We start from the raw sequence: 25,673 nt of genomic DNA on the forward strand, positions 1-25,673 counted from the left end.
TGTTTAAAAGATTTGTCAAGTTCTTTTTTTTTTTTTGTTTTTGTGTTTTTGTTTGTTTGTTCGTTGTCTGACTGGACGAGGTAGAAGAGGAGGGGAGAGGTGGTGCAATTGACATCGACACTTCTCGTCCTTCTTCTTTCCAGTACGTTCGTGATTTTACAATTCTTCGGCTTCAACTTTTTTTTTTTTTTTCATATCAAGAAAATAAGGCACAACACAGTGTTCAATAATGAAAAACATGAGCAACAACATTCAAGAGCTTACCTCGTGCTCTTTCATAACAGACCGCTGCAGAGTTCCATGTTTACATGACTTATAGAGGTGCGTTACATGATCTGTGCTCTCGAAGTTGGTTGGCTCTCCGAAATTTCTGTTGTCACAATTCTTCTCATCTTTCAGATTTCCAGTAAGATCATGTTTTTGTAATTCTTCACATTATTGTCCACGATGGTATGATCGTTCGATTCTAAGTTGTTTGCTGTTCTTGTTGTTGCTGTTTTAATCTTCCTTTCATCATCATTTTTTTCTGTGATAATAAGTTTCTTTACTTTCTCAGAAGCTTGTTCTGTCTAATATGATATCTTTCAGAGAATTTTCATTTCGAAATTGTTATTTTGCGCCCAAAGCATTTTTGTTTTGGTAGGGGATTCATTCGTTTTAGCCGTGGGGATGTTGTTTACCGTGCCACGTGTAAATTCATTCTTTTAAGAAATACACATGTAAAATGAACTCGTTCAAGCAGTAAATGAAACACAGACAGTCCATGCAGTGCTAAACACAATATATTCTGCAACGGGATTTAATTTAACTGCTCACCTTGTTTTTCACTGGTCAAGACTCCGGGGTTCTTGAAATTTCACGTGAAGTTGTCTCGACGTTTCCCGCAATGTTCTGTCTGATCAACTGACTTGTGGAGATCAGCGTACCTTTTATATAGCCATGATCGCATGACCACCACCACCATTTCCGGCCATTCTCATAATTATCATCCTTCCTCTCAACCCTGTTCAAACCAATCCCTTATCTTGTCTCCATCCCGAGTAACTCCATATGTACAAGACCGTACTTTGCCTCCCCGACCCTCCCCCCCCCCCTTCCCCGTACCTAATCTTCCTCCGGCCAGCAATCAGTTATCAGTATTGTGTCCACTCTCGGTTAATTCGTATTGTACTATCGCGAGTCAAACAGATTTTAGATATTACCCCCATCAGCAAACGTAAATATCAGCCATGTACATTAGACAATGTCACGAGTGTGGGAAACCTTCAGGAGCAAATTTGTACGTGTACACACACACACACACACACACACACACACACACACACACACACACACACACAAACACACACACACACACACACACACACACAAACACACACACACACACACACAGAAGCCGCACATAACATATCGATGGGGTTGATGACTAGACCTTTAGGTAAATGGTTGTTGATTGCACAATTATCTTTGATCACACTGGATTTGTTCGAGAGACAGGGCATTGACTGCTTTGAGGGAATTGGCGAAGCGTACATATACACAGAAAGAATACCGTGAACACACACACACACACACACACACAGATATAAACACTACATAACACACACACGCAGCAACACACAGACACAGACAGACAGACACACACACACACATACACAAACGTACACATGCACACAGACACAACATTACCATTACCGCCATCCATCCTCATATTCTTTCTCCTCTTACCCCCTTCCAAACCAATCTCTTCCTTTATCTACTCCGGGTGGTGTCATGTGTGTACTATCTCCCCAATTCCAACTTCCTCGGGAGGCAAACAGATTTCAGATACTACACCGTCAACAATACAAAGGTTGACGCTAAAAGCCATCGGCCAGATTCATAGAACTTTAGACTGTGTCATTATATGCACGTGTGCGGGAATCCATCAGATGTGAGATTTTATAACACACACACACACACACACACACACACACACACACACACACACACACATCATGCATGCACAAATGAACATGAGTATAATAACAAAATATACACTGTAAGCACGCATGCACTCACTCACACACACACACACACACACACATAAAGAATAAACACACACTACTGTACGCGCGCGCGCGCACACACACACACACACACAGATACATACATATATATATATATATGTGTGAAATTATATATATCATATCGTGCGTGGAATTGTGCATAATCACATCACGTGCACTGTAAGCACGCATGCACTCACTGACGCACACACACACATACACAATAAACACACACTACACACACACTCTACCACACACACACACACACATACACACACACACATGCGCGCGCGCAGGCAGCATATATGCACAAAATTTAATGGTTGTATGCATATTCACATCGCATGCACTCACGGGACACACACACACGCACTCACACACACACACGGGCGCGCGCGCACACATGATTGGTGGATGGTATGAAACCATTTCACAGACTTACATGTATTCTATATCAGTCCGTGAACCAGTCTCAGGTCATTAGAGGAAATATTGACCGCATTTCATGGTCAGAAAATATGGCGGTTTTTTTTTCTTTTTTCATTTTATTTAGCTTTTTTAATCTTTTTAATTTTACATGTATCCATCATAAACGAACAATACTTGCAATACTTATGCAAATGAAATATGACGTCACTTCCCACAGCGGGGCAGCGCATGAGTGTAGAATTGTTCAGCTATCGCCGGGACAATAGTCGTGGAGATAAAGCGTGACCTTTGGCACGACGGCAAATCAGCTGGGGGTCAAAGTTCACCCAATGACTGCCGGACAGCTGTTGTGAAGAAAGGAAATTTCACGATGGTCACATCTTCACGTGAAGCTTCCATACTATATATATATATATATATATATATATACTTTTTTTTTTAAAATTGTATTTCGGTTCAGTTGATTTACTCAAGGATAGTACATAACAAAGGTACGAACATAAATCGAAAATCATACACAAACACAGATACAGTAGAAATTAGGATACATACAAGTGCATATCACTATAGAAACATGTATAGAAACATGTGCGTACTCACACATGCACGCAATGCACACACACACACACACACATTTGAACAGAAGCCGCACATTACCGTTGTGGATGGGGCTAATGACTAGATCTTCAAGTAGATGGTTGTTGATTGCACAGTTCTAGTTATCATATTGAATTTGTTTGAGAGACAGGGGAATGACTGCTTTGGGGTAAAAGCTATTGAATAAGCAAATGAAAGTAAAAGGAATTAAAATAGAATGAAAAAAAATGAATAGACGAATACTAAAAAATGTAACTATATGAAAAAAAGTAAGAAGACAGACAAAATAAGATGTGGCAAAAAGGAAAAAAAAGTGACAATGATACTGATAATGGCAAACTAGATAAACAAATAAATGCTGGTGGTTTTTTTAATTTTATTTAATTTTTGGTGGTTTTTTTTTCGTACTTGTACAATTGAACACACACACACACACACACACACACACACACACACACACACACACACACATGCGTGCGCGCGCTTAGGCCAATTTGCCATGCACGTCCATGTTTGTCCACGTGTGAGAGGGGACGAGGCAGGTGCCGTGGGTGACATGCAGTCTCCGCCCCAGCTATCGAAGGGATATAATTCATTCGATTTGATCAACAGCTTTCTAATTATTTCCCTTGATGGGCAGACAAGCTGTTCATCCTGTCGGACTTCTGATGAAACGTATCGCCGTATTTTCACCCTCATGAATGATACGTTATTCCATTCAACATGTTTTAGGGTGTGTTTCATGTACTTGAGAAACAAAACCGCCACAACACAATGTGTACATCTTGGAAAGGAAACTCAGTTCATAAAGTTCGACCAAAAGTATTAATCAGAATGTTGTCAATCAAAGGACATGGGTGCACAACAATATTGTTTTAGTAAAAAAAAATCTGGTGAATAGCAATGGGGAGTTCTTAATTTATGGAGAATTGTTAGACAAATTCAGGATCAATTCACATTTTTGGAATATATTTATTGCCTTAAATCAGTTACAGAGTCCAAACGAAAAAACAGTTTCAGTTTCAGTTTCAGTAGCTCAAGGAGGCGTCACTGCGTTCGGACAAAACCATATACGCTACACCACATCTGCCAAGCAGATGCCTGACCAGCAGCGTAACCCAACGCGCTTAGTCAGGCCTTGAGAAAAACAACAAACAACAACAACAAAAAAACACACACAAAAAACGGGGGAATAAATAATAGATAAGCTTACATAAATAAATAAGAATTATAATATAGACAAAGGTAGTAGTAATAATAATAGTAATACTAATAAAATGATAATAAAAAAATAAATAAATAAGACAACAATTGTGATAAATAAGCGAATAAATGTAAAACATGAAGACACACATTCACACATACACCCACACATGCGTAACAGAAATGCACCAAACATGCAGTTTGACAGATATGAAAGCACAGTCAAATACATATAAACGTACATGAGCTCCAACACACACACACACACACACACACATTACCTTGCACCTCCTCTACCCCCCTCCTCCACACACTCATTTCTAGTCTACGTATCGCAGCTTCCACGGCACACACATACACACACACACACACACACACACACTCACAGAGATGAACACTTACTTGTACAAGCACACACACATACGCCCATATCTCCCACCCCAACCCCACACACATATATACAAAGATGTATATATATATATATATATATATATATACGTTCCAATATCCTGTTGCTCCCGCAGTGTAGGCATGCATACACTCACATACCTCATCCTCTACCCCACTTCCCCCCGCACTCCCACACACACACACACACACACACGTACACAGATCTCTCCTGACACTTGTGTACACTTACACTCTAAAAACACGAAAAAACAACATAACGATGTCTGACAATAACAGGTACTCTTTTACAAAAGCAGTACAGTTGTTACTCAGTGTGAAAAAAGGATCGAGAACATATTACAACAATATTACTTGAGGGCATAGAAATATTTGAAATAAAACCGTTCGTGAAGTGGGATCGAAAATTAGATATACAGATGGACTGGGAAGTAGTACTTAAAAAATCAAAATAATAAAAGAAGTAAAGTTAAAATGGTTTCAAACAAAAATATGATACAGATTCTTTGTGGCTAACAGCATATTAAGAACAAGAGAGGCAAGGCCTTCAAGACTCACTTGTGATAAACTTTTAAAAAATCCAAGCTTTTTATGTATTGAGTATAATTTCAAAATGTAATGTTTAAGATGAGAAAGATCAGTTTAAAGCAAATTAAGTCCCCTAGCATTATTACAGAGTAATTTCCCTTTTTTACTATCTGCACCAAAACGTTTGCAAAATAAATTAAATTTCCATGCTTAGCAAAAGAAGTTCCTGTTTGAACAAAAAATGATAATAATGACTGCTCTTGTTGTTGGGTCAGAATATCACATCAAAGTGCCAAGTTTAGAGAATACAAAAATATAAATATAACAGTAAATGCAGTTTGCATATAATTAGGCTTCGTTTTATATTTTTTGTGCCCATCCCAGAGGTGCAATATTGTTTTAAACAAGATAACTGGAAAGAAATAAATTTTTCCTATTTTTATGCCAAATTTGGTGTCAACTGACCAAGTAGTTGCAGAGAAAATGTCAATGTTAAAGTTTACCACGGACACACAGACACACACACACACACACACACAGACAACCGACCACCGGGTTAAAACATAGACACTTTGTTTACACAAGTGAGTCAAAAATGGGTTTTGCAGAGAGCGACAGGTGACAATGAAAAAGATGCAATTGAACACTACCTATATAGTTGTCGCTACGCTCGATCCTTTTGGGAAGAACTAGAATATATTCTAATTCTAGAATGTACATAGATTAACAGATTCTTGTTTGACATTGATCTGATTCTGTTTGGTATAAATAGAATCGTAACAACCGATGAAGTACTGGACTTAATTATTCTACTTGGGAATTTTTTCTATATAAGTGCAGACTAAACAAAAGAAAACCAAATATACGAGGGTCATTCAATAAATAAGGTGAATTTTTCGGTATAAGGACTTCTAATACAGATAGAGGCTTACTTTTTTCTTTTTCTTTTTTCAACGTAGTCTCCCAGCACTGTCACACACTTTTCCCATCTGTGCACAAGCTTCCGTATTCCCTCAGCGTAAAAAACTTTGGACTGATGTCTCAGCCAGTCGCTCACAACACTTTTGACACGTAGTCTCCCAGCACTGTCACACACTTTTCCCATCTGTGCACAAGCTTCCGTATTCCCTCAGCGTAAAAAACTTTGGACTGATGTCTCAGCCAGTCGCTCACAACACTTTTGACTTCATCGTCACTTTCAAACTTCGTGCCTCTCGTGAACGCTTTCAAGGGACCAAACAGGTGAAAGTCTGAAGGGGCAAGGTCTGGGCTGTAAGGGGGATGAGGGAGCAGTTCCCAGCCCAGCTCGTTGATGGTCTGCACCGTTCGGGCTGCTGTGTGAGGCCTTGCATCTTTGGCACCCACCGGCAGCTGACTTTCGAGTAGCCAAGGTCATCATGGACAATTTTGTGTGCTGTCCCAACAGATAAGCCCAAAGTCCTTGCAATGTCACCCACTGTCACCCTTCTGTCAGACTGAATGAGGTCATTGACTGATTCGATCACCTCAGGAGACCTCACTTCTGTAGGCCTTCCAGGCCTGTCTTCATCCTCAACACTGCTCCGTCCTTCTTTAAACAATTTAGCCCACTTGTAGACATTTTTTCGGCTGAAACATGTGGCACCATACACAGTTGACATTCTCCTATGAATTTCAACTGGTTTGCACCCTTCAGCAACCAAAAACTTGATAACTGACCGCTGTTCAATCCTGGAGCATGCTTCTTGGTCGGCCATCTTTGTTAATCGCCAAAACTCTCAAAGTTTTTTTTAATCTGCAAAACAAATTAAATCCATGTGAAAAAGAAGTAAAACAAACACAAAAAATTTTTAAAAGTAAGCTTCTATCTGTATCAGAAGTCCTTATACCGAAAAATTCACCTTATTTATTGAATGACCCTCGTACAAATGTTTCAGAAAGAATTAAGTGAACAGTACAAGGTTGAAAATTGTATGAATTATCTTCAAATGAATAACCTCGAATTCCAGAGGAAATAGTCCCCATACACCGGTATCTTTGAAACATGAATCATTAACAATTATAAGAATGGACAGCAATCCTGTAGGAGGGTTCGGAATAGTCAGTTATTTCACTGGATATCAAGATGATAATTCTGTTGTGAAAGTAATGATGATCACTAATTAAAAATCCAGCTTCTTCTGTGCAGGCATACCCAGGAGATATTGATTATTTATCAATTTAATTATTGACTTATTTATTAGTACAGATCCTTTTGAACGGGTCCACAGTCTTTGAGGAGCATTCAATGTTTGTATGGCTATGTGTCTTTTTTTTTTCCATTCATTTATTTATTTAATTTTTTTTTTTGTTGGTTTGTTTGTTTTTGTTCTGTATATCTTAATAAAAATAATATTAAAAAAAAGAAATAAAGTTCGACCAAATGTTGTCACGGTGAATAAGATAATCACCTCGGCGCAAGAAAATACAGTGTGTGTGTGTGTGTGTGTCGGGGCTCGTGTGCTTTTATATGTAGTGCTAGGCCTGTGTACATTTCTTCAAGTTGTGCTTTCATATCTGTGAGACTGCATATTTGTCGCATAGCTTTTGTGCACGTTTGTGTGTGCTACTAGTGTGTGTATGTCCTGGTGTGTGTGTGTGTGTGTGTGTGTGTGTGTGTTCTAGCCAGGGTGTGTGTTTGTGCCAGTGCCGTATGCGTGTCTGTGTTTATTTACATTCATTTGCTTGTTGATTTATATATCATTATTGTCTTCTTTTTTTTTTACATATTTTTTATTTCTTCATCTATTTGTTTACTTATGTTCATTTATTACAGATTTATTGACTTATCTATACTAATTTCTTTATTCATTTCGTTAATTTGATAACTGATCTATTTATTTATTTGTGTATACTTTTTTTTCCTCAAGGCCGGACTAAGCGCGTTGGGTTACGCTGCTGGTCAGGCATCAGCTTTACGCATGTGGTGTAGCGTATATGGATTTTTCTGAACGCTGTGACACCTCCTTGAGTAATTAAACTGAACAGAACAGTAAAGATATTAAGTGCGTGACAGGAAGGCAGATTGTTTTCAGTAAAAAGCAAGCAAATAATCTCTCTCTCTCTCTCTCATATATATATACAGTGCAGCCGGAATTGTTTTTGTATTTCACCTGAAAGATCTCCCGAGTGTGCGGGAATTCCCCCAAAGTGTTCCCACTGGAATTTCAAAGGATCTAATTCCGAGCAGTGAGACTGACATCTGGCAGGTGAGAGAGAGAGAGAGAGAGAGAGAGAGACAGAGGAAGAGAGAGAGAAAGGCGCGGGGGGGGTGGTGGGAAGGGGGGAGATCAGAAAGGATCTCAGAATTCAGAACATATATTTCTCAAAGATAAGTGTTTTAGACATGGCCTACTCTTCCAATCTCTTTCCTAAGCGACTGACATATACCAACATCACAACGGGACGGGTAGGATTACACAAGTACATGACGGAAGAAGAGGAAAAAATCGTTCATGTACAAGAACATGCAAGATAAAAAGGCAGCCACACATGCACAGAATACAAAACATTGTCATGTCAACAAGAACTTCTTTATTTGTTGTGTAAAAAAAACAAAAAAAAACACACATACACAATACACGAGAATTACAGACTGCCGAGATGTAATAATAATAATAATGGATACTTTTAAAGAACACTATCCAGAAATCTGCTCCGGGTGCTTTACAAAAACACTTTTGTTAACATAACACATTACATCAATGTTACAATCCAAAATGTGACTACACACACACACACACACTATGCATACATACATTTTAACATACATGTGTACCTATCAGCTACCCTCAACATATATGCATGCACAAACATACATAAACACATGTGCGTGTTACACACACACACACAGACACGCACACACACTACCACCACCACTACACACACTACCACCACCACTATATACACACACACACTACTACCACCACCACTACACACACTACCACCACCACCACTACACACACAAACAACCATCACCACTATATACACACACACACTACCACCACCACTATATACACACACACACTACCACCACCACTACACACACACACACTACCACCACCACTACACACACAGGAGTTCAGGAGCTCCACGTCTTCCGTTTCTTCTTTGCGAGTGTGGTAACACGTGAGACAAAACAGAACGTTCTCTACTGTCTGCTATCAGTAAACAGGTGCTTGATGAGCTTTGAGTTGATGTAATTTCATACCATGCTTAGTTCCCACAACACCACAGTTTCAGTTTCAGTTTCACTTTCTCAAGGAGGCGTCACTGCGTTCGGACAAATCCATACACGCTACACCACATCTGTTGAGCAGATGCCTGACCAGCAGCATAACCCAACGCGCTTAGTCAGGCCTTGAGTGCATGCTTACATATTTGTGTACCTATGAAAGGGGATTTCATTTTACGTAATTTCGCCAAAGGACAACACTCTCGTTGCCATGGGTTCTTTTTCAGTGCGCCAAGTGCGTGCTGCACACGGGACCTCGGTTTATCGTCTCATCCGAAAGACTAGACGCTCAGTTTGATTTTCCAGTCAAACTTAGGAGAAAGGGCGAGAGCGGGATTCGAACCCACACCCTCACGGACTCTCTGTATTGGCAGCTGAGCGTCTTAACCATTCTGCCACCTTCCTCCTCACACCACCCACAACACACTCACAGGAGTTCAGGAGCTCTACGTCTGTTTCTTATTTGCGTATGTGGTAACACGTGAGACATTGAAACGAAACGTTCACACACACACACACACACACACACATTCAGGAGTTCAGAAGGATATCTCACGCCGGGTCGACATCTTCCGTTTCTTCTTTGCGTGTTTGGTAACACGCGAAACATTGAAACGAAACGTTCTCCACTGTCTGCTGTCAGTTTTCAGGTCCTGGACGATCTTGAAGTCGATGTACATATTACACGTTAAGTGCTGTAGCCTGGGACAAGCCTTTACCGTGTTCACCAGTCCCTCTTCAACTCGCACGTCTTGCACCTTAAGGGACAGATTCAAGTCCTGAAGCGTACTGCTATGTTCTCGACACACATCGAACAACTCCAGTACTTGCAAACAGCGACTGGTGCACCTGACTTTGAGCTTGACAAGAGGTGTTTCTGGCTTGATGACATGGGACAGTGGAGGCAGGTGGTCCACAAGGATCTGACATGTCACTGTCAGAGAGGGAGACGCCGAAGAGAGTTTCTTCCAAGCAGCTGATGACAGCTGCGGGAAATCTGATGTTCTCAAGTTAGGTTTCCATTCCATGCATCTGACTACCAGACTTTGCAGAGGACACCGCCTGCCTGAGGTGTCTGCGAGTTCCATCAAGAGGGCGTCACTCATATTGCTTGTACTCAACTGAAGCACTTGAAGAGCAGGAAACTGGAATATGAGCTTGGCTGTAGGTGCTGAAGAAAGACGGTGATCCCTCTTGGCAAGAACATTTTCAAGAACTTTTTCTGACGTCTCGGTTTGTGTTAAGTCCAGTTTCTTCACCAGAGAGCGGAAAACCTCTGTTTTTGACCCCGAGTAAAACTTGAAGACATTGCCGTTGGTGTCACTTAAGACCGAAGGCACTTTGACAATCATTTGGGTGTGTGGAGTCAACATATGTATCAACTCTGCCACACAAGGCAGAGGATTTGCAGGCACTGAGGTGTTTGGGGTGTATTTCATTGTCCATGGGACACGCCCGTCCATGTACAGGAAAATGGATTCAATAATCCGCCTCTGTGCAAAGTCACGCAATACGTCAAAATCGATTTGCTTCAAGTAGGCACAGTCAGTAATGATTCCTACCCGTTTGAAATACTGACCGTATTTCCCGATGATGACTTTATCCCTGTCCGACAATGATGTGACATTTAAACGATGGTTGTCAATGTAACATAGAGGTAACCTGTATAGACTGATAGTGACGTCAGTCCACACAGACGGGCAGTGCAGGAAGGCCGACAGTCGGGAACAGGTGGAGGCCAGGGCACCGCGGTCGGCCACCGGGAGCATCTTGAACAGGTGCACCAACACCACATCCGGTAAGCTGCTGAAGTCAGGTCCGTCATGTGTGGTCTGTCCACTGTCGGCAGCTGTGTGTCCACTGCAGGACTCCGCCATTGGTGAAGTGCACGTGTGACGTCCTGCAAAAATAAATAAATAAATAAATAAAATAAATAAATAAAAGGCTGACTGGTACAGCTGCATGATTGTTATGACAGGGAACTAGTAACTGAGATATATGTGCATCATTTTAATTCCGGATACATGCAGTTCACATTATCTAAAGGGACAGGGGAAGAGAGACGAGGGGGAGTGGGGGGTGGGAGTGGGAAGAAATGGACAATTATCAAATCAACAATAGTCCGGTATCATGTTACAAAAACAAGTGAAAACAAAACAGAAAAGAATCAAAGTTTGGTTGTCTTTGGGAAGAGCAAGCGAATGTATACTGTTGGCGAATCTATGTTATAGGCACGACTGGTAGCACATATTAGCTATTCAAATACAATCTATTACTGGGCAAGTAGAACAAAACAAATAACAACAACAAACAAGAAACAAAGAAACAAACAAAAACCACACCTAAATAAGAGAGGCAAGGCCTTCAAGACTCACTTGTGATACACTTAAAAAAAAAAAAAAAAAATCTAATCGTTAAAATGTGTTCCGTATTTGTTATTATAAAGCTTCACGTTAAAAGAAAAAAAAAAAAGTCTAACCAAATTCGAATTAAGTCCCCTAGCATTAATTACAGAGTACTTTCCCTTTTTTACTATCTGCACCAAAACGTTTGCAAAATAAATAAAACTTCCATGCTTAGCAAAAGAAGTTCCTGTTTGAACAAAAAATGATAATAATGACTGCTCTTGGTGTTGGCTCAGAATATCACATCAAAGTGCCAAGTTTACAGAATACAAAAAATATAAATATAACAGTAAATGCAGTTTGCATATAATTAGGCTTCTTTTTTGTGTGTGCCCATCCCAGAGGTGCAATATTGTTTTAAACAAGATGACTGGAAAGAACTGAATTTTCCCCATTTTTATGCCTAATTTGGTGTCAACTGACAAAGTATTTGCAGAGAAAATATCAATGTTAAAGTTTACCGCGGACACACACACACACAGACAACCGAACACCGGGTTAAAACATAGACTCACTTTGTTTACACAAGTGAGTCAAAAACCAACAACATTAACAATAAAGATAAATACCACCTGCGAAATTGACTAGTTCTTCCATAAGCTTATATGTCTTCTGTTTGTTTGTTGTCGTTGTTGTTTTAATGTGATAGCATTTGGGTTGGAGGGTATTATTTATGTAAGAGAGATTTAAAGATCTAACACATCTCTGCTCACAGAGCCAAGTTGTAACAAGGTACACTTGGTGGTAAAGGGCTGTGGTTTAGGGATGGATTTAATTCAAAATGACTCAAAGTGAATCAGTTTATCATGTAGCACAATACTGGGGTAAGCCGTATAGAATAGGGCATGATAACTAAATTACAATTAACAGACTGATACAGTATATCAGGTGGCTTTAACCCATGACTGATATTGATCCAACACTATCTTGTAATCACAACAGAATACTATATATCTTAGAGTACTGAGCACACTGTTGCACCATAACTGATATCAGCATGTGAAATAATACATGAATAATGGACAAGATAAAATCAGTGGCTTTGATATAATATTGGCAAACCAAGAGAACAGATAGTAATCAATGCACAACACTAGGTAGTGGCAGCCCCCATGGCCGATGCCGGGAAACCTATTAACGCCTAAAAAATTGACTAATTTTGAAGTGCATTTTCTCAAATTTGATTTCATTTTGTGAAAAACTATCCAGCTGAAATAATTATTTATCATCCATCATCCATATTTTTAAATTTTATTGTGTTTGCTTTATGCAATGCATGAATGAGTTCGCGGACAGAAGAAAAAGAAGTGTACTGTAACGCTAAATAGCGATCCTTGTTCAATGGCGGCCGGCGTCTTTCTGAGCGCGACACAGTTTCAACCACATAGTGGAAAAAATCGCATCCGTTGTTTTCCATTCATTGGTTACTGTTCGAAAAACTGGGAGCCGTGAAAGGCGAAAGTTCAAGAACTTCCGTGTGTGTGTGTGTGTGTGTGTGTGTGTGTTTTCCCAAGCCTTGGGCGAAGTAGGGTAGTTAGATCTGAGCGCAAAGTTACGGGAATTTTTCGGCTCGCGCAGTTCGAAAATGAAATCCGAGCCTGCGTGATACTGTATGAGCGGTAAAGAGCATTTTCTGCTGATTTCAATGGTATCCGAAACTAAGATTTTTGATCCATGAGCAATTTGCTCAAGCGATTCAAAAGCAGGTACCCCTCTTCGTCAGCTGCGTTGGCCCAATCAACATTCGACACAGGACAAACACACAAAAACTGTTGTTACAGAATGAAAAATGGACATGTTAAAACGGAGCCCATGAATTCCAATTACTGTTTTTTGCTTTAGTATGCAAAATATTACCTGGGTCTAAAACAGGAAGTGCTCGGGACAGCATTAGCGCCGTCTGCTACAGACTCGGTGAGTGTTAAATAAGTTAAAAATTGTAATGTGTTTTTTGCCCCATAAAATGAGCATTTCATTCAACATCACACAAAAGTCTGATATTCTAGTTGCATTTTGCTTCGATAGCTGTGAAACTTTATATTAATATATACAGACAGATAGATACTATGCTCTCACATTCCAAAAAGAACAAGAACACCAATTCATACTTACCCCCTGCTCCCCCCCCCCCCTCCCCTCCTCTGCAAACTTCACTTTAATAATTTGCTGAGAGTTGTAGAGTCATTCCCCTCACTTGTCTCTGAGTATCTCCCACCAATGGTAAGAAGTGGGGAGGGGGTTGTCAATGGTTGTGGCAAACTTGGCACTGAGCCAAATCACTGACTGCTGACAGTGATATAACCCACCACCTCCTCCCTCCAGTCATCCCCCTTCCCCATTTCTTTCCTGTCAGTGGAGTGTGTGTGTGTGTGTGTGTGTGTGTGTGTGTGAGAGAGAGAGAGAGAGAGAGAGAGAGCAAGTTTACATTTGCACATGTATGCTTGTGTGTATGTGTATGTATGTCTGAGTATGAAAAATGTGTAATGTGAAGAGATAGATGATTAATTTGAACAGTGCAGTCAACATCCTGTTTCTTAAAATAAAAAAACACACCAATTTTTAACAAACTAAAATTAGTAAAAAGAAAATCAGTACAATAACACCCATAGCCCAAGCTGCACATCAGGTTCAGTCAAACTATATAACACTATCTGGGATCCAGCAATTAAGAGTATAATGTGTGTGTGTGTGTGTGTGTGTGTGTGTGTGTGTGTGTGTTCATGTAACCCATGATATGCTGTGCATCTCGACTGCATGAAACAGAAAACAAAGGGATAATCCATGAAATGATAAAATGCAAAATACCATGCACATATTGTGAATGAAATATTCACTTTGATATATATATATATATATATATATATATATATATATATATATATATATATATAAGACATGCACTCACATACACACGCAAATAAAGGTGAGTACACAAAATATATATCAAAGAATAAGACACTAAGTATGATGTGCATATTAACAATAAAATATTCAATATTTAGTAATCATATATACCCAAGACATTTAGTAACACATTCATCTCAGTCATGTAATGTAATACCCTGAAGTGGAAATATTTGAGTTCTTTCTTATGAGCTGATCTGTGTATCTAACATGTTGCAGAAACGGCTGCTCATGGCAGGGCATGCAAGACCTATTCAATGATCCAAAAAGGCCAGTATGAACATCTCAGGTAGTGAGCAGCATGTTATTGCTGATGCCAGGAAACCTGTGAGTGCCGAAAAAGAGATTTTTTGGTGTGCATTTTCTCTCTTGCGAATCAAATGCCATTTTGTGAAGAAATAAAGATGCATCATCCACCTTTTATTTCTTATTTATTGTGTTTCTTCTATAATGAAATGCATGACTGGGTTCATGGATGGAAGAAAAAGCTAGAGAGCTGAAAGAAAATAGATTCATATATCTGTCATTTTTGCTAGCAACTTAAGTAATATTTGCTCCCTCCTGGGAACCTTTGTCGTGGAATTCCCCATCAACCTACCCATTCTGTATAATGGTCTCAAGTTGCATTTGTTTAAAAATTTGCAGTAATTTTGCAGAAGCTGATCAGCCAAGACCATTGGTAACTTATTGTGGCTGTAACTTCAATATTTTTTTCAAAAACAAAAATTTTGAAGAAGTCTCATCCACAACGTGCACCCTTATTTATGAGAAAATCAGGTATCATTCCTTTTCTGCCAACTTTAGATGGAAGTTTTAAGGTTGATTTTAATTTATTTTGAAAGCTGACATTTAACTTAATACACACAAAATTTCCTGGTCCTACTTGTGACAGTTACTGAAATATTCATCTTTGCAGCATGCTACCCCAATAAAAAGTCTTTTTTGCGCTGGTCAAATTGAAGATTTTTCAAAGTTTGAGACTCTGATACTTAAAATTCAGTTAATTATCCTGCCTGAAAAAAATTCAATGCATTTTTTGTGATGTATTCTGCAAAATATTTTATTATGAAATGCAACTGTCTATTCTTTTCAGTGCTGTAGACCTTCAAAATTGCTATTCTGTGCAGATTGACATGTCTTGATTTTCTATTTCCTCCTACTTTGACAGGCATATTTTCCAATTTCTTTGCTTCTGAAGTGTTATTTTTTTCTTGTGCAATATGCCATTATCATATGGTTTTTGGAAGTATATGAGTACCCTCATGGACAGTACAGTATGACTGTGAAAATGTAAAAATATTAAGTACTAACAGCATGTACCCATCGTCACATCTTTAAAATGGAATACCTTCAGAAACAATCAAGATATTCACTTACTCTTTTTTTTCTTTCTTATATTGTCATGTTTGCCAAAAATCACATTTCAGTCATTGTAATGAATATTTAAATCTTCACTGCTGCCACCTAACAACACACAAAGTTTGGAAGAACTGTCACTGGCTTAACCATCAAGTTGTGAATGAACCTACACAAGTAATCCAGCTGCAACAAAGCCAAATATCAGCACAGACAAGCTTGTGCTCAACATTTAACTCTCTCCATACGAACGGCGAAAGAGACGACGTTAACAGAGTTTCACCCCAGTTACCACCATCAAAATATTGCAAGCGGAAGGCTCTTATACTGAAGAGGTGAATGTTGACAAAGAATACCACAATTCTGACGACGGAAGCTCAAGGTTGGGTCATTGAGACACCCACTGGACATCCGAGGGGTCTGTGTAGAGGAGAAGAGAGGACTGGCCGTACTGAGTGAGTTAAATCTCCTCCACCGAAGCGGATAAGTAACCTAACCTTCATCAGTGACAGAAGATGGGAAAGAATGCGTCACCCAATAGAACATTCTCGAACAAACTATCAGTGTCCAGAGACCTGACGTCATTGACTGTGATGTTCAGAAGAATTAAATGAAATACTGCTCCAAGCATATGACGACATGGCGATTTTCTAGTTCAATCATAGCCATGCTGTGGCTACATGTCAAAGCAATAACCCGTTAACCGTGAACAAAGCAATGAACAAGCAATAACTGAACAAAGCAATATCAACATACTCGTATGAACACAAGTACTGTGTCGAAGAATACAATTTACAAATCCTCAGCATTCTAAATGGGTACTTACTGTAATACGTGGCGAGATGTCAGCCTCAGTGGGATAACGCACTCAGACACACACTCTAAAATTAGCCTTGCGTCAGCTATATCTACATATATGTTGCAGCAAGGCTTCTCATGAGAACAACGAAGTCTACAGAATCTTCACAATGATGAAGGCGGTAGTCAATGGAAAGAAGAAGAAGAAGAAGAAGTCCTCCTCGTGGTCTTCGGCCGTTGTTCTTTGTTCTTTGTTCCCGGTGCTGTCGAATATCGCGCCTGTCCATTGGTTGATCACGCCAGAACGCCAGAACGAGGCTGTTATTAATACGCCTGATCCTTCATCCCCCTTTCTGAGGCTAAATTTGAACTATATATGTCCTCCTGGAATTGTTTCAAACGTTCAGTCTCTTGAAATTTAAAAGAGTCCATAAATTGTAACTGAATAATAACACAACCTGAACCAACAGTTTGCAAACTTGTCTTGTTTCAACTGCTGTTTATTCACAACTTCACGATAGGCCATTTTCCGGTTTAAAGGGCGCTGCCATAGCCGTTACTATAAATAGCCAACATGCAGGCATGTTCCGGTTTACATCGACAACATGAACAGGGAGTGATGAAAATGCGGTACGCAGTGGTCACCACAGAATACTAAATACTGTTTAGTTCAGCACATGGTTCTTCCGACAGTAAAATAAATATGAAATTCACAATGAGGGTATAGAAACGCCATGTTACGATCATAACCCCATCTTGAAGCGAAACTGAAAAACTATTGCAGTAAATATCGGCCCTGACCTTTATCCCTGAAAAGCTGATGGCAGAAGACGAATGAGGATGGGTCAACTTTCTAAGTGACGATCGATAATAATACTTTATGCACTCAGCCAATACATGTGTGTAAAATAGAAATTGTCACTCGGCATTCACCATGGTGTTTGTTTTCTCTTGAAACAAGCTTTCAGGTACGATCCATGAAATTTTGGGATACTGTTTTGAGTCATTGAAGCTACTGTAGGTGGGACATTTATAAAAAAAAAAAAAAAAAAAAAAAAAAAAGAACAAAAAAGTATGTCTATAGTCTAATCAGGTTTCTGAAATTAGTGGTAATACTTTAAATACATAATATTATGTTAGCCCAGTTTGAGGGATATGTCAATAAAAGTCAGTTCTAGGAAAAGTTAAGTTTATCAAAGTTTATCATCGTGCCTAAATGAACCATGAGCACGCTGTCTACAAAGGAATAAATGATGCAAGAACTCTCTCTCTCTCTCTCTCTCTCTCTCTCTCATGCACACATGCATATTACAAACACTATACATTTTAATGCAGCAGGGAGATCAGTCTTCATTGAAATTTACAAATCAGATAAAATTCACACCCAAGCTATTGCTGGCTAATTTCACAGTGTTGCCACAAAGTGTCTGAGTTAGTGATATTTAATCTTTTACTTAATTTTCCCAAATTGGAGTATAACAACAACAACAACAAAATTTAAAGATAATAATAAAAGCATTAATAATAAGAAGAAGAAAAAGAAGAAGAAGAATGACAATAATAATAATAATGATGATAAAAAAAAGTAGTTGTAGCAGTATAAAAATAGCAGTGATAGCATTTATAAGGTGCAAACTTCCCAGTGTGACCAAAGCAATTCCCATGAAACAATACATAAATACAATAGTGCATAACATTATTAATGACAGACAACAGCGCATGAAGACATACAAGAAAACTATGGATATAAAAATACACATTGCAAATATCAATGAAAATGATAAAATATACCATACTCTCTCTCTTTATCATGCACGCACATAAACACACTTGGTGTAGCTGAGTAGTATTAAAAGGGAATCTTAGGAACAATAATTGTTCTAACTTTTGTCATTAATGCTACAATACCATTAACAGTCAGGGATTGGTGGTGAAAGAGAGAAGTGAGGAGGGGGTTAAAATGGTAATAAATTTGCTCAATTATCTTCAAACTAAAGCCCATTTCACTAGGGAGTTCTAAAGACTGACAAATGAATCCCTGTCAAAATGGACATTTTTGCTATGGTTTTACCACAAACTGTACCTCTGTCTTGGGGAAGTAAAAGTTAATTTACCAACCCTACCTCTCTCCTTGACATAAAAGTGTTAATGATTATAAAAAAAAAAATATGCACATGTGTGTGTGTGTGTGTGTGTGTGTGTGTGTGTGTGTGTGTGTGTGGAGTGAGAGAGAGGCTGAGGCAAAAGAGGGATGACAGGATGAGGTAGGGGTGTGTGTGTGTGTGTGTGTGTGTGTGTGTGTGTGTGTGTGGAGTGAGAGAGAGAGAGGCTGAGGCAAAAGAGGGATGACAGGATGAGGTAGGGTTGTGTGTTGTGTGTGTGTGTGTGTGTGTGTAATGCTTAAAGCTGTTTTAGGACACACTGCATTGTATCCGCTGTAAAACAGCTACGATCAATCAAGCATTAACATCATAAGTAAATAAGCCTGTCTGCAGTATTTTCATGGATATAATATATTGTTTAAAATTAAATGTTTGCTTAGTTTTGAAAATTCATTACAGAAGACAGATTGAGTAAGCTCCCTAAATCTTATCTTGGACATTTCTCAAATTCATAGTACACAGAGGGAAAAATGGACTTTTGACATTCACTGTTACATATTTCTTTTTAGCATGATTTACTTTGACATTTGGTATGGATTAGTTAATAACTTTTTTAATCATCATATATTTGTGTTCATGACAATATCACAGGTTCTCTGTACTTATGGAGGAACAATAAAAACAACAACATTTTTTGAATTTGTAAATGGCTCACACATTGGCCTATTCTGATTCTCACATGTCCTCACTCAGAATATCATGTGAATAGTAGGAAAAAAAAGAAGGAAAAAAGAAAGATAAGGGAGAACATTTTGCCCTTCCTGTAGCCTTTGTAGACAGAGAATAAATAAAACAGATAGTGGTGTGTACTATTTACCCTGCACCTAAAAGGTTGCACAGATTAGTTGCAAAAGAACAGATCAATATAAATGTTTAGGGATTGGAAAACTGTTCAATCCAAAGTAGGCCAAAATCACTGAAATATTTATAAAAATTACAGTTACCAGCTGACTGTAGGAGCTCTGAATAAATTGTTAGTCATGTATGAAGCATTCAGTTTTGTTGTTGTTGTTGTTGTTAAAGTTGCTGATAATTGTCATCCATGACAACAAGTGGGGAAAAAAAGGAGGATATGGGGGTGAAATGGTGGATCAGCAGATGATCAGCAAATTGAAGAAGAAAATGATAATCAATGGGTAAATCTATGAGATAAATATGGTGTAAATATTCGGAATTTGGTATATATTTCTTTTCATATTATCTATTCATTGACATCGGGTGAAGATTTTGAATTATTTGGTAAGGCAAGGAACTTGAAGGAATGCATAAAAGCCCTCATGTGGTCTTGCGAGGTTAGCAGTACTCAAAGCAATATGGAATGAAATGAGAATTTGTAAAATTCCTAAAATACCTAAAACTGAGCATCATCCTGACATCATCAGTTTTAACCAAAGAGACCCTTAGTACTAGCAGTAATAATTTCAGATACCACCACCTTTAATTTCATTTAGTCCACTTGACAATTATATGCCATTTCAGGACTGATTAACAATTATATCATTTTATTGTATTCGTGATAATATGGATACTTCATTAATAACATATATAAATTACGCACATGGCAACTGCTCTTTCTCAGCCACAAAGTTCACACATATACACAACTAAAGCACTATTATGAATATCAAGATACATACTTTTCAGAGCCCACAAACACAAAATTTATCTTTTGAATCAAACTGTTTTGATTTTGTCATTGATTTACAGATCTACAATTTTCTTACATGTGTGTGTGTGTGTGTGTGTGTGTGTGTGTGTGTGTGTGTGTACACACGCAATTTATAACTTGGCACACGAGGTGTTTTTTTGTTGTTGTTGCGTGTGTACGTGTGTGTGTACATCCACGTGTGTGCGTGTGTGTATGTGTGTGTTGGCACAAAACATTGTCAGTTTCACATGCTTCATGTTGTTCACGGGCGGAGACATCAATTCTGCCTCGGTCAGACAACACAGGCCTGGTACTGGCGTATTGAAGAACACTGTTTTTACTCTCCCGGAATAAACGAAATGGAGCGAAACTAGACTGTTTAAGTTTTATAATTTTCATTACTTTACCTTCAGGCACAGACACTAGAGATATTAGTGTCTATGCTTCAGGTGTTTTGCAAGCACGAGACATATATTTTGTCACTGAAGACCACACTTCATATCGTCTGTGCAAGATATCGAAGAAACCTGTGAAGGATGAATGATCTCCAAACCTTTATTTCAGTTTTCTATAACATTTCTTCAACATTCCAACGTCTCGGACAAAATGCCATAGCAAAACAAATAAGTTAAAAAGTGGACAGAGGCAGTCTTTCCACAACAGCAACTGCTGTGAACAGGAAGACCACTGCATGGGACGCCGCTCAGCCATTTTGGAATCAGCCATTTGAGGATAATGTTGTTTGGGAGCGTGAAGTAGTCAATAGGTCAAGTTATTTGGGGCATTTTACATGTCGACCACTGCGTGTAACGACTGCACTTGAATTTCTGTATCCATCTGTAGGATTGTCACTATCAGGATGTTGGACATCTGTATGCACATCAGGTTGGGTTTCTGATGTCTGTTGATGATTCTTTTGGTCTGGAAGTGTGGACGTCACATGAGGAGCACTCGAAATGCTGTTAGCTGTTGACTATTTCTGCAGCGGAGATGGCATCGGTTCCTTCTCTTGATTCCAGTATTGGTCTGGACAATATATGACCTGGTGCAATGTGGTGGTGATGATGAAATATCCACCACTACTGCTTCGGTATCTGCAGGTGTCTTGATCCAAACTGGCTGTCCTTTCACTAATGGTGGCAAAGGCCCAGCTTGGTGACGTCTGTCAAATCTTTCTTCTGTCGATCGGTTTCAGTTCGGCGTCAAGTTGTGCTTTCATATCTGTGAGACTGCATATTTGTCGCATATCTTTTGTGCACGTTCATGTGTGGTAGTGTGTGTATGTGCTAGTGTGTTTGCGGCGTGTGTGTGCAGTGTGTGTGTGTGTGTGTGTGTGTGTGTGTGTGCCAGTGTGCGCGTGCGTGTTTGTGTTTATTTACATTTATTTGCTCGTTTATTTACATATCATTATTGTCTTTTTTGCATCTTTTTATTTGCTTCCTTATGTTTATGACAGATTTATTGACTCATCCATTCTGATCTATTTGGTTGATTTGGTTACTTATCTATTTATCTATTTGTGTATCCCCAGTTTCCCTCAAGGCCTGACTAGGTGCGTTGGGTTACGCTGCTGGTCAGGCATCAGCTTTGCGTATATGGTGTAGCGTATATGGATTTTTCTGAACGCTGTGACACCTCCTTGAGTAATTGAACTGAACTGAACTGAACGGTAAAGATCATATTACAATTGCGTGACAGGATGACAATGTTTTCAGTATAAAGCAAGCAAATAATCTCTCTCTCTCTCTCTCTCTCTCTCTCTCTCTGTCTCTGTGTATATGTATATATGCAGTGCAGCCGGAATTATTTTTGTATTTCACCTGAAAGATCTCCCGAGTGTGCGGGAATTCCCCAGCAAAGTGTTGCCATTGGAATTTCAACTGAAGGATCTAATTCCGAGCAGAGAGTGAGGGGCAGGTGAGAGAGAGAGAGAGAGAGAGAGAGAGAAGAGAGAGAGGGGGGGGGGGGGGGGGGGGGGGCAGGAAGAAGAAGAAAAAATCGTTGATGTACAAGAACATGCAAGACAAAAAAAAAGGCAGCCACACATGCACAGAATACAGAACATTCTATAACTTTATTTGTTGTGTAAAAATCCACACATACACAATACACGAAAATGACAGAATTCTGAGATTTAATGGGTGCTTTACAAAAACACTTTTGTTAACATACATCAAAATGTGACCTAGTAAACACACACACACACACACACACACACACACACACACACACACACACTATGCATACATACATTTTAACATACATGTTACCTAACAGCCACCCTCAACATATACGCACACATAGGCACGCACAAACATACATAAACACACGTGCGCGTGTAACACACACACACACACACACACACACACACACACACACACACACACACACAGGTGTTCAGGAGCTCTACGTCTTCCGTTTCTTCTTTGCGAGTGTGGTAACACGTGAGACATTGAAACAAACGTTCTCCACTGTCTGCTGTCAGAAAACAGGTGCTTGACGAGCTTGGAGTTGATGTACAGACATACAATGCTTAGCGGTTCCCACAACACACACACACACACACACACACACACACACACACACACACACACACACACACACACACACACACACACACACAGAGGAGTTCAGGAGCTCTACGTCTTCCGTTTCTTAATTCTTAGCATGTTTGGTGACACGTGAGGCATTGAAACGAAACGTTCTCCACTGTCTGCTGTCAGTTTTCAGGTCCTGGACGATCTTGAAGTCGATGTACATATTACACGTCAAGTGCTGTAGCCTGGGACAAGCCTTCACCGTGTTCACCAGTCCCTCTTCAACTCGCACGTCTTGCACCTGAAGGGACAGATTCAAGTCCTGAAGCGTACTGCTATTTTCTCGACACACATCGAACAACTCCAGTACTTGCAAACAGCGACTGGTGCACCTGACTTTGAGCTTGACAAGAGGTGTTTCTGGCTTGATGACATGGGACAGTGGAGGCAGGTGGTCCACAAGGATCTGACATGTCACTGTCAGAGAGGGAGACGCCGAAGAGAGTTTCTTCCAAGCAGCTGATGAGAGCTGCGGGAAATCTGATGTTCTCAAGTTAGGTTTCCATTCCACGTATCTGACTACCAGACTTTGCAGAGGACACTGCCTGCCTGAGGTGTCTGCGAGTTCCATCAAGAGGGCGTCACTCATATTGCTTGTACTCAACTGAAGCACTTGAAGAGCAGGAAACTGGGATATGAGCTTGGCTGTAGGTGCTGAAGAAAGATGGTAATCCTCCTTGGCAAGAACATTTTCAAGGATATCTTCTGACACCTGGGTTTGTGGCAAGTTCAGTTTCTTCACCAGAGAGCAGAAAACCTCTGATTTTGCCCCGGAATAAAACTTTATGACATTGTCGTAGTTACTGAAGTCCGAACGCACTTTGACAATCATTTGAGTGTGTGGAGTTAACATGTGAATTAACTCTGTCACACAAGGCAGAGAATCTGCAGGCGTTGAGGTGTTTGGGGTGTAGTTCATTGACCATGGGAGACGCCCGTCCATGTAGAGGAATAGGGATTTAATAATCCGCCTCTGAGCAAAGTCGCGCAATACTTCGAAATCTTTTGGCATCATGTGGGGGCAGTCAGTAATTAATCTTACTATCTGGAAATACTGACCGTATTTCCTGGTGATGATTTTATCCCTGTTGGATAATGAGTTGAGTGTTACGCCCTGGATGCGAATGGGACATCTGGGTGACACGTACATACCGATAGTGACGTCAGTCCACACAGACGGGCAGTGCAGTAAGGCCGACAGTCTGGAACAGGTGGAGGCCAGGGCACCGCGGTCGGCCACCGGCAGCATCTTGAACAGGTGCACTAACACCCCGTCCGGTAAGCTGCTGAAGTCAGGTCCGTCATGTGTGGTCTGTCCACTGTCGGCAGCTGTGTGTCCACTGCAGGACTCCGCCATTGGTGTAGTGTACGTGTGACGTCCTGCACAAAAAAGGCTGACTGGTACAGCTGCATGATTGTTACAGTGACAGGGAACAAGCAGCTGAGATGTGCATTGCTAATTCCGGATAGGCGTACATGCAGTTGACATTGTGCAAAGGAACAGAGGAAGAGAGAAGAGTGAAAAAAGAAAGAAATGAACAATCATCTGAGTGAGAATAGTCCGGTTTTATGTCACCATAACGAATGAAAAACGAAACAGAAAACATCAAAGTCTGGTTGTCTTTGGGAAGAGCGAGGGGATCTGTCGGCGAATCTGTGTGATAGGTATGATGGGTATATATTACAGCTATTGAAAACACAATGTACTACTGGGCAAGTTAAAAAAAAAAAAAAAAAAAAAAAAAAAAAAATATATATATATATATATATAACACCTAAAACCAGCAACACTAACAACAACAAAGATGAATAGCACCTGTTACATCGACTGGTTGTTCCAAATATGCTATTTTCATACACATAAATTTCTCTGTATGTCAGTTGTTGTTGTTTTGTTTTGTTTTTGTTTTTTGTTGTTGTTGTTGTTTTGTTTTTTTTGTGTTTTTTTTTTTTTTGTGGGGGGGGGGGGTTGTTTTTTTGGTTTTTTTTTTTTTTTTTTGGGGGGGGGGGGGTTGTTTGTTTTTGTTTTTTTTTTGTTTTTTGCTTATTTTACACAAAAACAAGTTTGAGTATGACACTACGAAGAATGAGTCCACGTTTCTAGAATATGATTACACTAACGCTACTCAGAACGTTTAAACAAAGTCTTGTTTTTGTTATTTATTCTGGTACCTTCTTCAAACAGAAGTATCTTTAGGTGTTACCTTGTTTTTCTGTAACTTTCACGTTGAAAACGGGTTCCGTTCCTCCCAGTCTAACACATCAAGGAAACTTTTATTCCAAGTTGTCAGATACACACTTGCTTTTATGAATGAAGACAAACTGCCTGTTCTTTTTT

At 39.6% G+C, this 25,673-nt stretch overlaps 1 protein-coding gene across 2 annotated transcripts; it reads right to left on the reverse strand.

The window, feature by feature from the left end:
* Positions 1-9,887: 9,887 nt before the first annotated feature.
* LOC143280442 (uncharacterized) lies at positions 9,888-21,415 on the reverse strand. 2 transcript variants are annotated; one of them, XM_076585083.1, is made up of 3 exons: positions 21,292-21,415; positions 16,957-17,312; positions 9,888-11,365 (listed from the first exon to the last, which is right to left on the reverse strand). In XM_076585083.1, exon 3 carries the CDS (start codon positions 11,340-11,342, stop codon positions 10,005-10,007), a length of 1,338 nt encoding a protein of 445 aa, XP_076441198.1. In that variant the 5' UTR covers positions 11,343-11,365; positions 16,957-17,312; positions 21,292-21,415; the 3' UTR covers positions 9,888-10,004. The 2 variants fall into 2 exon arrangements, with proteins under 2 accessions (XP_076441198.1, XP_076441199.1); XM_076585084.1 differs by lacking the exon at positions 21,292-21,415 and having other exon boundaries at positions 16,957-17,592.
* Positions 21,416-25,673: the final 4,258 nt, after the last annotated feature.

Source organism: Babylonia areolata, chromosome 3 (genome assembly GCF_041734735.1).
Source record: "Babylonia areolata isolate BAREFJ2019XMU chromosome 3, ASM4173473v1, whole genome shotgun sequence".
Taxonomy (NCBI): domain Eukaryota; kingdom Metazoa; phylum Mollusca; class Gastropoda; order Neogastropoda; family Buccinidae; genus Babylonia; species Babylonia areolata.